We start from the raw sequence: 16,902 nt of genomic DNA on the forward strand, positions 1-16,902 counted from the left end.
ACATAAGAGGTACACAATCGACTGTTTATTTAATATAGAATTCGGAAAGTGTTACTTTTTTATATTGCGATGTTATAACTTGTAACTTTGTAAGCGACGCCCAACATTAAAATGGTTATAGACTAATTTCAAAATATTCAATTCAATACCATCTCGATAGGATATGCAGATTGCAGATGTACCCGCTTCACGAATAAGGCAAGGTGTTTCTGAAGATATTAAGTCACATTTTTAAATAAAAACTAGCTTCTGCCAACAGCTTCGTTCGCGTTCCGTAGGATAAAAAGTATTTTGTGTTATTCCACAAAATTATCTGCCTCTGTTCCAAAATGTATCTCCATCCATTCAGCCGTTTTGACGTGACTGCTGACTTTCGCATTTATAATACATATTAGTAAGATTAAGACGGGATACTAATAAAAGCAAAAGACATTATTTTTCTTGAAAATAATAAACGAAAATTTAAAAGATAACATAGTCTTTATTTTCAAGATCAACTTACAATAAAATATAAATACAAAAGAATTATGATGAACATTTTAATCTGAATCATCGTCGATAACTATTCTACGCTTCTTTTTATCTCTCGACGAGACAATTATCTCGTCATTATCTTCAGCACTGCTGTTATCTGTAATGGGAGAGAAAATATAAGTAAACAGCACTTACAGAAGCATATCATTAAAAACGAAACGAAAACAATCGTTATAAAATATTGTGTTTATTTCTAAAGCTTCGAATAAGTTTACTTGACTGTTTGGTTGAATGGTCGTAAGAATAGAAACGAATTTTAGGATCGATTGTCGATCGCGACTATAGAGTACTAGAGGTATATATACTAGAGTTCTTTTGGTGTGTTTTACTCTACACTAGGATTTTCTCCTGTATCATGGGTGAGTTTACAAACATGTTTAAATACATATTATGATGGCTGTCTATTACATGGTACATATGTACATAGCTGCATCTTAACTTCCTTGAGGTTTAAAATTAACAAAATATCACGTGTTTTGTTAAAACAAGTTTAACGATATTCTATCCCTAAAATAGAGACAATTTTATTGTTTTGAAACTTTTGGAAATTGAGTTAAAGTTGAAGGGATAGCCGTATTACTAAAGGTTTAATGGACGTATCAGTTGTGTAGTGTGAGGGCGACATAATCCTTTAAATATTTTACAATGGCCGTGGTCGTGAGAGATGGACACGTGAAGGAAAACAAATGGAACGATAAAAGTATACCTTATCCCTTTGTAATAAAAGCTGCCTCTTACAGTAAATTAATTTATATTGATATCTGTGTATGGTACACTGCCATAATACCATGAGTATATATACCGCCAGTTTTGTTAAGTGAATGGCTAAAAATTCTGTAGTCCTCAGACTCAATACTACAAATTAAAATTTCAATACTTTGTACGAAACGGGGAAAGAACACGGAACCACGTACTTGACAGTCGCGTCGGTAACTACTACCAGTCGACAAATGAGGCAGCCTTTAAATAATAAGAGGCAATAATGCCACAATTTCCTAGACTCTATGAAGAGAACGAGCACTTTCATCGCTTTTCTTATTGAGAATGCAATATTGGAAAATATCGCGAGTTTACCGTGAGGTCGTTTGCACTTACCGCTGTCCAATTTAGGAATATTGCTTATAATATCCTCACTGTCCGGCAGTTCCTCGTGTTGGAGAGTTCGTTTAGCGAACGACAATATATCGTCATCGTCGTCATTATTCGCGATACTTTCGTCCGCTTCGTCAATTTTCTGCATCTTTCCTCGACTGTTATCGGCATCGTCATCAGAATCGCTGCGGGTGCGTTTCCGATTGCGTGTTATCTCATTGGATTTAGTACCAACACTTTTATTGGTAACAATTTCATTATTATCTCGCATCTTCCGTAAATTATCGAACAAGTCCTCGTCATCACTGGATTCTTCTTTTTCTGTTATGTCTACGTTAGCCGTCACCTCGGCCGCTTCACTAGTGTCGATTAAAAGTTCTTTGTGAATAGCTTTTATAATTATCTCGCGTCGTTTCCTGATTGTCTCAAAGTGCAAGGTGCTCGGTATTCTCCAGTATTTTTCCTGTAAAAACACGACGGTTTGTTTAATTTATTAACGAGGATTTTTAAAGGAATCTTAACACCAGTATGATGACAATTACGTTTGTGTTAATTTGTAAAGATAAACATTTTTTTTACGCGTATGCCATACCTGCTCATCAAAAGGTGGCACCACCCCAACTCCAAGCAGTACTTTCTTGAACAGTTCACTCTCCATGGCGTCGACTGACTCCTGAGATATCGGCAGTAGAGGTACGCCCTCGCTCTCAGGATCGTAGCCCTCAGCCTCTTGGTCCAAAGCTACCTCTTCTAAATTCTCCGCCAGCCATTTCAAAGCTTCAGTTAAATCTGTTATAACCATTTTCATTAAAAGTTACACCAATACCGTTTTATTGAACTACGTTATTAGTTCGACTTCATATACGAACGGAGGAAATAACGCGGGATATAGAATTATTAGAAACCCGAGAACTAATAAACCGATTTTCCTCGGACAAATTAAAAAGAACAGAAAACAAAAAGTGCACCGGGCAACACTTTAAAACATGAGTTCTTATTTTTTTTTACTTTCTCGTTTACACGTGTATTAATTAAGAGTTTTAATTAAAAACAGATTTATTTTGATCGTAAGTGTGCTTTTATTGTATTCATTTTTCTTCCCAGATAATAATATGACATAGAATATTATGTAGTATAAAAAATCCATCGAGTTTCCTTGTGGAATTGTTGCACAATATTCAATGCAATAATGAATACTATTAGCTATCTAGCATTGAAAACAAGGTCTATTAGTGGTCAGGGCTAGAGCCCTGAGGAAGACTTCGGCCCTGACCTATCTCTAGAAAGGAATCTTATACAGTAAATCCTGAACATTATACCAAGACAGAAAGTAGATTGACAAACCGTCCTGTACGGTATTTATTTAATCAAGAATAAATACTAACGAAAAGCAATTTGACATTTATTTCTAAGTGATTGCTTGCTTTTTCCTATAGCATTTCATCACACCTAATAGGGATGTGTATTTAGTCAAAATCATACGGATTGGTATGAATAAGAAACTCGATGCTTTGAAGACATGTCTAGATACAGTAACAGATTGCTTTCTAGACCTAACTTTCTAGATTTTGACTAAAATTTCAACTGTTGTATCTACATTAAGATCCGTATACCTAAGAATAAACAAATTTTTATTCTGAAAAGACAAGACAGGATTAATATTTCGAATGTAAATGTTATTAGAGTTACTTACCGCTGTCGACGGCTTGTACCATGAGCTTAGCGATCTCATTAGCAGTCAGCTCGATTCGTTTCTCTTGCTTCTCCCGTTTTTTATTGGGTTTTGGAACGTTTCTGTTTTTACTTGGTTTATTTTTAATGGGCTGTGGTGGTGCATCGCTATCGGAGTCTGAGTTATTGCCTGAATCTGAGTCTGATGATTCGCCTAAAATATTGTTAAGATGTTTTAGTTTCAAATTAGTCTTAGTGTTAGTAGCAGTTGAAAGCAATTTAAGCGGTGGATTTCATTTCAGAGTTATATGTACTTTCTAAGATTATTTAGACACCACTGACAAATGGTGAAGGAAAACATCGTGAGGCTTATAATTTCTAATTATAAGTTTGAAATCGCTAACCCACATTGAGCAAGCGTGGTGATTAATGCTCAAACCTTTCTCCGTCTAAGAAGAGACCTTTGGTCAGCAGTGATCATCAGATATTTTTAATTAGCTTAAATCCCATTCTTGTATTTAACAATGTATGAAATTATTGATATTTTACTGAGAATATTCGACCAAAGAACGCTTCTAATCTCCTTTATAACTTCATATAGAACTAATAACATAAATGACTTAAAGTGGTTATGCCTTGGAGAAAACACAAAAGTAATGTGATGTTATTAGCTTAAAGTATGTCTTGCGAAGTGTTTTTATCATACTATAACATGTACATAAAAGATGTAAATTGTACGCCCACTTGGAAAACTTTAAGGAAAATGGGTTAAGATAACCCACGCATTAATAATCAAGCACGCGTATGTATTATAGGGCAAGCTATATTACTTAGTAACAGGCAATTTTATCTGTTAATTTCATTAACTTTAAAGGCGAATATTGCATTAATGACCAGATTTTGTGCGGATATCGAACTTTATAGTTAGTTATGTTGACAGTCATAATTCTACGTTGTTTTTATAAGTTTCAGAAATCAGAAAAAAAAGAACTAAAATACTTGAATCGAGAATCGAACCATTAACCCGACACGTCATACTCAAAAGTTAAATTAAACATACCTCTAAAGATACATTAGAACAATTAATATAAAATAGGAATCAAGAGGTAGTTAAAATCGGAGTCTTTATTTACGTTCATCCCTCTCAGCTATTTCAGGAGCATGAGTAAAAAATTGAATCCTTCTAATGACATGGGGACCGTGTGGGGTGAGGCGAGGCGAGCGTCGCGCTAAGAATAAAGCTAAGCGAACTTGTTTAGCAACTTACTGTTCGATTTATCGTCATCTCCGCCACTGCTTTTACCATTCGATTTCTTTTGTCTCTTTTTGCGACATTCCTTTTTGTCTTGAATCATACCTAACTCCAGTAATCTGTCGACGAAGCTACGCTTTTGACGCTTGCGAGGCATACGCGGCATTATTACGCCCATTGGATCTGAAAGAACTCCGCCTTTTATAACTACTGCCGTATAAATGGAAAATCTTTGGAGCGAAAAATAATTAGAAAAAAGTTGTCAGAAAAGGAGTATGAATAAAACTCATTTTGTGGTTATATGTAGGTACCACTTACCGGGTGCATCTTTGAATTGTTCCCACAGCTCGGTGAGCATTTGGTCTTCCTCCTCGGTGAACGTCTTAGGTACTTTCTCTCTGGCCGGCTCTTTGTGACTGCGTTTGGTCGGCGCTCGGAATATCAGTCCTAATTCCTTCAACTTCTTTATCACGCCGCGTCTAGTCCTCGTCTGATCGATCAAGTTCTCCAAAATCCAATCGATTACATCTAGGGAAAAGAAAACGTAAGTATTCCAACATTTATTCTACAACATATGTACCTATCTTCCGCGGGTTGAATCCTTACGGAGTCGTTTGTGGTACTAATGCATATGTTAAACGAGCTACCGCAAATATACAGTTTATGCACACATTAGTCGGACTTCTAACGCGAGCCTTTGAGGGATCCACGAGTGTGGTAACAACTAACTAACATGTTTTATGAAAGTGTTTCATTAACACTACTGACTCATTATTGCGGTGGAAATTGTGTTATACTTTTTATAAAGTTGCAAGTTTGCTGAGCGTTGTTAGTTAAAGTGTGTAGTGAGGACAACAAACATAACTTTGTCGGGACGGGTTGTTACGCTCGCACGTATAATTACGGTACTAGCTAATTATGCTGAACCTTTATTCTAATTATCACGCTTTCAAAAATCCCAGACTGCGGCAAATTTTAACAAGTTGTTTGTTGTTACAGGCCGAGTTACACGCAAATATATTTTTGGAAGTTTCTATTTATTTTCGTGAACGAATACGGGTGTAACTAGAATTTAATTTAGATGGGGCGGTGTTCTGAATCTCGGTAAACGTTTATTTGTATGTGTAAATATTTATACCCGACTACCTATCCTCGGTACTTAACTAGAATGTTTAAATAAGATCCATTAGATATATTTATGTGTGACAGATAATTCCCTTGGAACGATTTGGGTGCATTTATGGTCATTGAAATTACTGAAATTTATGATTGGTCGTTAATTAATTTTTGTTTATTTATTATTGGATTTTCTTACTCACCTTGTTCACTTTCCGGATTGGTTTGGTTTTCCATGTATAACCTGCGGAGTTCTTCCTCTTGTTCCTCTGACCAAACTCCTTTACCAGGTTTGTCTCTGTTTCATAAGAAAATTAAAAATCCAGATTGGAAGAAGAAGTAAAATTACCCCAGTTTTAGGTTTTAAATTCCATTACAATTAAAAATATACAATCAATTAATGCTACACAAAAATGAGGAAAGGTGTGCACTTCAGCCCTTTTCCTAAACCTTCGGTAAAAAAATGTATAGGCAATTTACATTCGTGCGTACATTTCGGAATAAAAATATGCGAAAAAAGAACAACAAAATATCTAAAATGTAGCAGAGTAGTGGCATCCAGTATTTCAGGTGGCGGTTGGTGCTATCTCAGAATACATTAAACAAAGTTACAGGTGTCCTTGCATATTGTAACATCTCCGTACATATCTCCCACAAAAAATGTTGCCACCGAATACAATTTTCAGAATTAGGTCAAACAAATTGTATTTATACCAAAAAGTTTGTTCACACTGAATTCCGAACACAATTACGAAACAAAAGGTTTGTTGAACACGTGCAATACAAATTATAAATTAACACGTGTCTGTATTTCTATATTTGGGGGTAACCACAGTTGTATATTAAATTATAGTTGTTATTTGTTATGGACACCACAATTATAGTAATAATTTTGCTCAAGCACAGGACCCCATGCTATGCAGTGGGCTTTCAACCGCTAAGTCAATGGGACTGTTTTATTTATGTACCTATTACTGTCCTATAAAAGCCATTACTACAGTCTTATTCAATAACCCAAGAAAAAATATTTATTTGTATAAAATATGTGAAAAGATTGCGTAAGCTTTTATAGATCAGAAACCTTTTGTTCTTATATGAAGTGTAGGGCCAACAAAATGTTTAATAAAGCCAGCATCGTGTTTTCAATTAACCCCGTTTATACTGTATAATACTGCGTAGGTAGTATAATTGTTCTAAAAGCGGATTTGACCTCTTTGATAATCAATCATAGTTTAGAGACGCGACCTATATCAACATTATCTTGTCCAATTAACGCCCTCAAACGTTTAGAAACTGTGGACAAAGATTGATGATAGCGAATGTGAAAATGCTGTAACAAGAGGTTATTCACCTTACGCAGCGAAATGTCCGTATGAGATGGGTCAATATCGTGATTAATTGGGTCAATTACGTTTGCTACAATTACTTGCCTCATTCAGATAATAGTTAAGTATTAAGAACATTTTTTTATTCTGTACAAAATCCAATATAATTTCCAAGTATAAAAGAAATTCAATTATAAACTTACCTGTTATCAGTGTATAAATCATATCCATATTCAATATCCAGAGAATCTTTCGAATTTTTCCAGAACAAAAGCTCAATAAACACTTTAGGATTCTTCGAAGCAACTTCTGTAAACTTCCTCAATATGTATATAGCGAACTTTTCCAATTCCTGTTAACAGAAATACCAGTATTTCTACAGATGTTCTAAATTAAACAAGTAAGAGTTTACTAATAAAAAATAAAATCCAATTTATTAAATAGCTACACGCGGAAAGATTGCATTTAATTTTGAAAGTATAAATTATATTATTCCTCGAGTGCGAGTAAAGTAATAAATAGCAAGATACCATTCCATTTTATTTTACGTGCAGTACTTAAAATTCCCCGGCATTTTTATTTACATTTCAATTTAGGGATGGTGGTAACATTGCGACAAACATTTTATTACTCAGCTGCTGATAGGAATCAAATTTTGCGCCAGGTTAATTTAGATTCTCGATACATTTGGTAGGTACGCGACACCCCTGTGCGTCGATAAAATCTGTCCCCTCCACACGTCGTATGCACGACAGAGAAAAAAGCTTAAATTTGGTCACACATGTGTCGTAATATGGGAAAAATATCAGGCTATAAAAACCAGTTGAAATTACCAGAGGGAGCGTTGCATTATTTTTACATAATATACCTCCTTTATTCTAGTCGTGTATCTAGTCCGTATGTCACTAGTTAAGTTGCAATCTTTGGACTGGAGTAGATTTAAGAAATAGCGTATGCGCTCGTCAAATAAGTAGTCATATTCTATCAAAAAAGTACATTAGACACAGTCAAGCGAATATAGACTTTCATGCAATAACAATACTGTCTATAAACAAAGCTTGTTGTATTCTTCTCAAAAACAGAATGACAAGTTGATGTCTCATCGATCTTAGCATAAGCCGCTTCCCTTTGAAGGCCTTAATCACCTACGTAGGCGTTATTTGTTTTCTCTGTTATATTAACTTAGTTGTGTAGCATTGTTATATTGAACGTGGGATGATAATATTGTTTTATCGTTCCGCTTATTATACAAACACCTCGTAACACAAATAGACATCTCTGTTTGAGATGCTTATTTGTATTCATAAATAATATAATAAAAACAAATCTAGGAAATAAAACAGGAAAGAGTAAAAATTGTTTTGCAAAATAAATTCTTTTAGCATCAGTTGTTGATAGGAAAACAATCAAGGGACAGACGAAGGATACGCGATATATACTGTGACGTCATCCGCATTAAAACTTGTGTGTACGAGAGAGATAGAAAGATTCTCCCGCCAATACTCCACTTTGCTTTAAACCTGTAAAATATTAACGACAGCCTCATTTTACTACCAATTTCGAAGCGGTTTTAATGAAATTGTTACTTTTTAATGATCTTTGTTTATGAGTGTAAAGTACTTAATGTGTAGAATCGAATTAATGTATTTTACATAATCATGATAATCAGGGTCCTATTTCATTAGGACACCGAGGTCGTACGAACACTCGTGCTAACGAATTGTCTGAATAGAGCATCAGAACGAATATAAGGGCTGACCTGGTCGCCGTCAACCAGTTAGTTGCGCAACCAAGTTGCCACCAGGTGATATCTTAAACAAAACTGTAAACATTTAGTTAGCTGCGCGACGGTCGTATGACCAATTGACCATGGTGTCCTAATAAAATAGGAATCTATTTTCTTATACCTTACGTCTTGTCATAGCGACAGGGTAATAGTAGATAAATAAAATTGTTATAGGTATTTATAGGAATAACGCAACGAATGTTGACTTGGACTTCTGCCAACTAACATATTACCAACAGGGGTAGCGGATAGACAGTCATATTTTTTTATTATTTACGTAAGCCATTATACCTAGTATAAATCATTGATAGGTCTATTATTATTATTCCTGAAAAACTTTTAAATAATAAGTCAACTTATACATATCAAAATACCAACTTATCTAAAGCCCATAAACTGAATGTTACTATCGTCAATATTTAAAGGACTAACAAATCAGTTTAACATTGGAATGCAAAACAGCTGAACCAATTTTAATGAAATCTGTTCCTGAAACAGATTCATGAACAGGGTCGATTAACATTTTACGACAAAAGTAACGAAACAAATATTTTCCCCTAAGGAAAGCAAACAACAAAGTACTTGACGAAGACATGGCACTAAAAAAGTCTTACCTTGAATTGTGGTACACGATTGTCGAGTATTTTTTGAAATATGAGGAAGAGTGATGCTTGGAACATCATGCTAGGCCGCTTACAGTCCCAAGCGATCCTGTGCAACATCTTGGCTATGCAGTGGTTCGTGTGTGGCAGGTTTTTGTCATAGTTCTCCAAGAGTGTCACACACGCACTTACTACTCGAGGGTGACAGAATCTGAATAAAATACATGAAATTGTTAGGTGTATTTAGAGTTTTGTTGTAGAAACCGAGAGATGTTTAATATGGTGCATTCATTTTCATTACTTATAATATGACAAAGATTTCGAAAGTCTCACAATCTCTAAAAAAGGTTTCTGGTTTAATTCTTGTCACACAGTATTTTTTTTTTTTGGTAAAAGTTAGTTTATTTTTCAGATCATAACACCAATATAAACATTGTTCTTACGTAGGAAATGGTTGTATAATATCGAGAATAAAAATGCCAGCTAATAAACGTACTACTTAACATAATAATGGTTGTTATTTTCTACATAAACCCACCACAATAAGTAGCTAGTTTCCATTATAAATGTGAAATCTTATTTCATGGAATCGGTCTATAGTAATGCCACAGATGCGACGCTCGTCTAGCTTTCTAAGAAGGCATTACTTGCTTTACCGTATCATACGTAGCTTACAGAATAGTTTCTATATTATTTCTAGAAAAGTAAAAGGATTTCGCGGTGTTATTTCTTCGAAGAATGTAATGGGAAGCTTTGCTCACCTGTTCACAAAGTCTTTGAAGTCAAAGTCGGTTTCTACGATAGCTGTAGCTCTTTCTTCTTCATCTTCTTCATCTAGAAAAGGGTTAAAAACATTATGACACGCGAAATGTTTGTACTTTCTGATTAAAGGCTGCAAATAGGGCTGCAAAATAAAATTCTATCTAAAGAAACAAAAATAATCTTACCTTCTTCGTCATATTCCGAATTTTGAGTTTCATTTAAATCATCGGCATTATCTGTAGAAAAACAAGATTAAATGAAAGAAAAAAGCAAGAGGAAATATTTACTTTTAAGTAGATGTTGAAGTATAATTAAAAGAGACGCTTTGAGTATTGTTAAGTAAAACTCAAGTTACTATGGCGGTTACTTTTTGACGTGTATTTAAGTTGAGTACTTTCCTCGAATTAGCGTCCATGATATTTCAAGTTAAAACTTTTTATGAGCCAAAGTGATCTTGACAGGGCCGCGAAGACGGTAAATATACTTGATTAGTTTCGTTCCTAGACTAAACAGCTTTTAGTTCAGTCTGAGATATTTAGAACCAATAGTTTACGTAACTGTGATTAGTTAGTCTAAATAATTAAATCCTGGCTGTTTATCTTACCTACTTTATTTAAATACTCAGAAATGTATTTTAAAATATAAATTAAACTTTAATAGCATGTAAAATTGTACTACATTGCACTAGGCTAAGAGTGGAGTGGCATTGAGTTTATACGGTTCGTACAAACATAAGAGCGATGTTACATTTTTAATTTATTACTATAAAACGGTATGCATTTATAATTTTACAAGTAGCCGGTAAATAATTAAATGTTAATTGACAATAATAAAAATAATATGAACATTTACCAGTAGTCTCTATTTCCAGTTCAGCATTGTAAACAGTTTCCAGCATCGTCAGCTCTTCATCGTCCGTTATTCCAGCTGTGCCGAATATACCTTCGTCAGGCCATACTTCCCTGGTACATAAATATTTTATTTACATTAGTTTCAGTTGCAAACCACACAGGAAATAATGTATGTGCAAATAGCATGTATTTAAAGTAAATAGTAACTAATTTGTAAACATATTTGTGTTCATAAATATTGTACTGATGCATAATTATGTGTAACGTAAATATAACATTCAAATCATATCTTTTAATCCCGGGTGGTAGTAAATAAGAGGGCTAAGGTAGAGGGATAATGTTGTCTTTCACCGTGTTTGTTTATGTAACGCAACTTCTCTGAAGAGCTAAACCATAATTATAATTATTTGAGTACTTTGGATGGTTTAGATACAATCACTGCCGGATCAGTTAGTTGTTTGTATAAAACATTGTGAAATATTGGTACAAACCTCGCAGCTCTGAACATGCCGACCGCTTCTTCGAATTTGTAATCCCTCATCAATTTCTGAATGTTTTTCATGCAGTGCTCTCTAAAACATACATTAAATATGTGAGAATACTACTCGTATCTATCCAAATAAAATTTTCATCAAATATAATATTCGCTTGAATGTGCCACCATATTCAATCAAGACCAATCTAAAATGAATCAGAATAAAAATAGCAACCGAATTCAATTTTCGCAATATATTCAAAAATATTTTTGGGAATAAATATTTCGACATGCATAAAAATTGTATGGAGAATACCTAGAAGCAATAAAAATGTAAGTGACATACTTTTGTTGGTCGATGGGCACGTCGGACGCGGCGTCGAAGGGCGGCGGATGTTCCTCGACGCCCGAACTGAGGACCGCGGCAAGCTGCGCCCTCACCTCCTCCCAAACCGCCGGGGACGCAACCTTAGGCTTTTGTACAACCGCCTTTTGTTCTGAACCACAATATTAATTAGCTCTCCGTCCTTTTATCACATCTGACCGTAAATTACTTTTAAAAGTAGTTATACGATTTAAGCTTTGTACGGAAATAAATGAGGGTCATTTGTGTTTGTTTTTTTGGGGTTGTTAACAGATAAGTAAAGGGATCTTATGGCTGTTTATCTCTTGTACGCATCCTGTATAAATGGGGTTGTCGTGTCAAAGACCGTGTTCAAATTCATAGCTTTATGTTTCTAGACTTGAGCCTACAGCGTATTTACTTAAATCTGTTTTTAATGAGCTTCATTTAGTACTAAATATTTAAGTACTCAACAAGAGACAGGTACTCTGTTCAAGAATAAATTACTTAAAGCTTTTATCGTTAATATTGAGAGTGTACCTAGTTTAATCGATAACGATTTCATTCTCTTGTTTAGTCGAACCATTTGTTAGCAGTCAACATACAATAAGTAAAATAATATACACTTAATAAAAAAATATTCTACACGAAAGTACATTTTTAAGCTTAAAAATGGGGAAAATAGTTAACTAACTTCTAACTCTGTCAATTTTCATTCTTTGAATACCTATTGTAAAAGACAATTGAGCTTACGGTGTTAGTTAATAACGGACAAGAATTATTGACGAAATCTACGGTTAAATATCGCCAAAATTTTATTTTATCTATTTATTTTTCTTAATATATGCGTTAGTATAAATCTTGGCTATATATGCTACGTATGTAGGAAGGTAATATTAATAAATCAGCTTGTAATATTACATAGAACCAATTACCGTGCTAAGTACCTAGATTATTACTATGCACTGAGTCGGCAGTTGTGCCCATCATAATATACGGCACCACCTATCGTTGTTACCGGTGCATTACACACATTAGAAATTTATCACTTAATGGCTTGGATATTTTGAAATTTATATCAAGCGCTTAATGGGATGAGCTGATGACGCGTTGAGATAGAACGTGCATACTTATCAGTAGGAGGTACATATCTACATGTAGTATACATCATTGAGTAGTTAGTCAATAAAACGTAATGTCTAGGTAGATACCTATTATCATAAGCCTATAACGCGTTGAGACTCAAATCAGTGGAGTTTTGGCTAAAAGAACGAGTAAATAACAAGTAAGTTAGAATAGAAGCCGATAACATAATAATTAATTTAGTATGTCTCACGAAAGTTACAATAAAATTATAAGCTAGAATACTCGCGATATTTTATTTTAATAATAATTAGGTATCGCTTCTCCAACTAAAATTGTTCAACGATCTTCGACTAATTTCAAAGAAACATGGGGCTCATACACGCGAACTGGCCGGGCTGCCAACTCGATCATCAGCCACTGTGGAGCGCGAAACTAATCGAGCAACCTCGAAAGGTTTACGAAAATAAGCCGTTAATATTATTTAAACTAAATAGTTACTTTACACAAAAAATATGGAAAAGAAGTAATATACCTATTAAAGAAAACTTACTTTTCGGTTTCGATTTAGTCTTTTTCCTTACTTTCTTCTGAACAACTAAGCCAGTTTTCTTGCAGTAATGTTCTAACATTTTGAGAAATAAGTGCACTGTTTCCATTAAATCCACTAAGTAAGACCTACAAGACAATGTATCCCATTAGAAAAAAATAATTGCATAACTTGAAATCATAGGAATTTCTATAATGTATGATTAATTACAAACCTCGGCATTTTATTTTCGTCATAATTTAAAACAATTGACATGATAAATTCTCTATATTCTAAGACATAAAAGATGTTGCTTTTTAAAACTTTTGCGGATTCTTTGACGGTGGGGTCAGTACTTTTGTCCATGGCCAGTAGAGTATTTAACAGTTCCTTGTAAGCTCTTAGAGCTAAGTGTAGCCTTCTCACCCAGGCTGTAAACTTTTTCTTTTCAACTTTTATCATGTCATAGTACTTCTCCATTTGTTGCTGTACATAGTGGAACATTGGTACTGACATTGTTTCACTGAAATTGTAAAGCCGTGTAAAAAGTGCCATTATTAGGAGTTATTTTACATATTTAAAAATATTACTTTTCCTTTCAAAGTCAAATCAAAATATAGAAGTTTTTTAAAATTGCATTGTAAGTTGCTTGATATTTTTTTGTAAGTCTTACCTCACTAATCCCACCTGGAAGTTGTGTCCTCTATTGAATTCCATGAAGAACTTTACAGCCCACAAGTAATAGGACTCGTCATTTTGTTGGGCTTTAGCTCTCACCAAAACATCTTTCACATAATGCATCAAAGGATTGTAGGAACTGTTTAAGAATTCTATACAAAATTCTTTTAGGAATAACCTGATCAAAGAACATAAAACTTTAATAATATAAAAATGAAATTTTGTAGGTGTTGGCAATACAGTACAATACATAACTTAGATAATATGGTAAGTCTTCTGATTACATTGTGTGACCAAAACAAAAAATCATGGAATAATTAATGGAAAGTTTTATGAAACTAGATTTATAAGTATCTAGTAGTCAGCACAAAACTTTCTAAACTTACTTAATAGAGAGCAAAGTAATATTTTTCCACTTACCTAATTGCAAATGCAGATCTCCTTTCTAAGATACCACTTTCAACAGGCCTTCTATTTTTGGGTTTAACAAATTTCGACTTTTTACTACCAGCATTAAAGTCCAAATTAGATATTTTGTTCAATGGTTTCAAGCAGATGATTTCATTGTCTGACAAGGACTTCATGTTTTGTACTACATAAGTGCCTCCAAAGCGGGAATGCCTAAAGAAAAAGTTGGATGAACAAAGGAATTTTAAATAATTTTGTTATATTTTCATCTCTTCTACTTTGTTAAATGGTGTTAATGGTTTAGCTTGTCTATAGTTTGTTTGGGTCAAGTAATTGAAATTTTATCCCTTCTTGACCACAGATCAAACTGACATTTAGTACTTAGTCTTAGTGTTGACCATACACATTAAAAACGTTTAACATAAAAAAAGTATAACTTGTTTATAAGTATTACCTTGTTCCAGAGTATTGCTTAATCTTGTTAATCCTCTGTTTACTCTCCGACATTCTAATTGAAAGTAATTCCTGGTCATCCCTGAGTTTCTCATCAACACTCCGCTGCAGAGCTGCATCAGCCAGGCTACTCGGATTCTGTTCTCTTAACAACTGAGATATGATCTCTAGGATGTGCATAAAGTACTGCTTTTCATTTTCCGATGACATGTACAGAATTATGTCTAAAATACCTGATTGATTTAGTCCCCATAAAACCTATAATTGGAAATGTTTGTAAGCATATTTTTTTTTAATAAATTAGTTGATACCAAGTAAATTAATAAATAAACAAACTTTTGTTCAACTAAATGACAAGCCTGTATTACATAATTCATGTAGTAAACTTTGCTACAAAGTTGTAATTAAAATTAATATTAAAGTATTTTATCTTATTGTACAGGTTTAGCATGTTTATTTATCTTGGAACTGAAAAAGCTATTTCTAAGCTAAGATATAGTTTACCAATAGTACTTAAGTAATAAGATTCTGACCTGGTCATGTACACTGGCATCATTCTCCGGTCTTCTCTCCTTGTCTAAGTCAGCGGGAACATGTAGTACATTTCTAATTAGAATCAAAATCCTCTCAATTATAAGTCCCGTGTCTTCATCTCTTTCTGTCCAATCCTAATACACAGGAAATAAACAACAATATAACCTTATTTACTACTTAATCCATTTAAATCTGAATTCTATTGTATTCACATTAGAATGCAAATTGACTAATAGATTGTATAAAAAATACTTACAATTTCTAATACTTTAGCTAGTTTCTTGGCAAAAATGTTCCATGTTTCAACTTTAGTAAATGCTTCCTCTTTATAAGCTTGTAAATGTGATAGGATTTGCAGGTAATTGTGTCTAGCTGTCCTTTCTACAGGTACTTCCTCTCGGTAAAGCAGTAATGCTGGGTTTGTGAGGTTAACTAGAAGTCTACATCAGGAAATAGTACAGTTACTAAATATTTTACTGTTTTTAAAGAGTCTACATAATGTACACAATAAATTTTATCTTTAAGGTTATTGGAGTTAGATTATGGAGTCACAGATAAACTCTCAAGGTTTTATACAGTGAATGTTGATTTAATTATGATAATAAGGTCTATCAGAAGTGTTAAGCATTATGTACAAATGTATAATGATATTACCTGAGTGTAACATCAAATAGTTCTGTATTCTCCCAGTGGTCAATCAACATGGGAATAAGATCTGTTTGCAACACCTTTGTTTGACCAAAATGCCGACGAATTTCATGATCTTCACCATCACGACGTAAATAACGAATTAAATCTTTCACAGTATTAAGAGTAAAGTCGTCAATTAAATATTTGCCGGTTTTTTTATCGAACGTTCCTAAAGCATTGCATGTTGCCGATAATTCGGCCGATAATAGCGAAGTCATTGTTATAAACTATACACAGCACATATACAACACTAGATAATTGAGTTTTCTACTTAGATTTCATATAATAATCATGTTTGAATTTATTTTATTCCTATTTTAGTCACTTTTTTCCAGGATTAAGCAGACAAACACAACTTTGTTTTGACATTGACGTTTGCATTACGTCAAAAAGCCCGCGAATTCTGCTCAGTTTCGTTCGGAAATGGTGTCAAAATTGTAGGAATTTAGTACCTAGGGATAATATCAATTTGGAATTTATACCTAGTAATAATAGTATATACGCTTTGCTTTGAGTGCAAATATTTTTAAGTGTCTCAGATCGTTTCTATTCTTTTGACTTTATTACAATTTACTAAAGGTGAAAATTCGATCGACCGAGAACTACATGCCACAAATGATAACAGTTAAGCCTTTCACTGCCAAGAAAAAATTGTTAAAGGCTATTCCTCCACTAGTGTCGGAAAACGTTGTCCGACATGGCGACTATTGTGTTAAGT

General features: G+C 33.8%; 1 protein-coding gene across 1 annotated transcript; it reads right to left on the reverse strand.

Moving 5' to 3' along the window:
* Nucleotides 1–461: 461 nt before the first annotated feature.
* LOC118268375 (protein timeless homolog) lies at nucleotides 462–16,572 on the reverse strand. The gene is made up of 22 exons (XM_050706289.1): nucleotides 16,149–16,572; nucleotides 15,751–15,934; nucleotides 15,494–15,628; nucleotides 14,962–15,218; nucleotides 14,520–14,720; nucleotides 14,095–14,277; nucleotides 13,657–13,944; nucleotides 13,446–13,570; nucleotides 11,813–11,963; nucleotides 11,483–11,563; nucleotides 10,993–11,102; nucleotides 10,326–10,376; nucleotides 10,140–10,212; nucleotides 9,391–9,589; nucleotides 7,194–7,342; nucleotides 5,869–5,963; nucleotides 4,868–5,077; nucleotides 4,565–4,732; nucleotides 3,320–3,511; nucleotides 2,219–2,415; nucleotides 1,630–2,089; nucleotides 462–631 (listed from the first exon to the last, which is right to left on the reverse strand). Exons 1-22 carry the CDS (start codon nucleotides 16,400–16,402, stop codon nucleotides 540–542), a joined length of 3,855 nt encoding a protein of 1,284 aa, XP_050562246.1. The 5' UTR covers nucleotides 16,403–16,572; the 3' UTR covers nucleotides 462–539.
* Nucleotides 16,573–16,902: the final 330 nt, after the last annotated feature.

Source organism: Spodoptera frugiperda, chromosome 29 (assembly GCF_023101765.2).
Source record: "Spodoptera frugiperda isolate SF20-4 chromosome 29, AGI-APGP_CSIRO_Sfru_2.0, whole genome shotgun sequence".
In the NCBI taxonomy this organism is placed as follows: Eukaryota; Metazoa; Arthropoda; class Insecta; order Lepidoptera; family Noctuidae; genus Spodoptera; species Spodoptera frugiperda.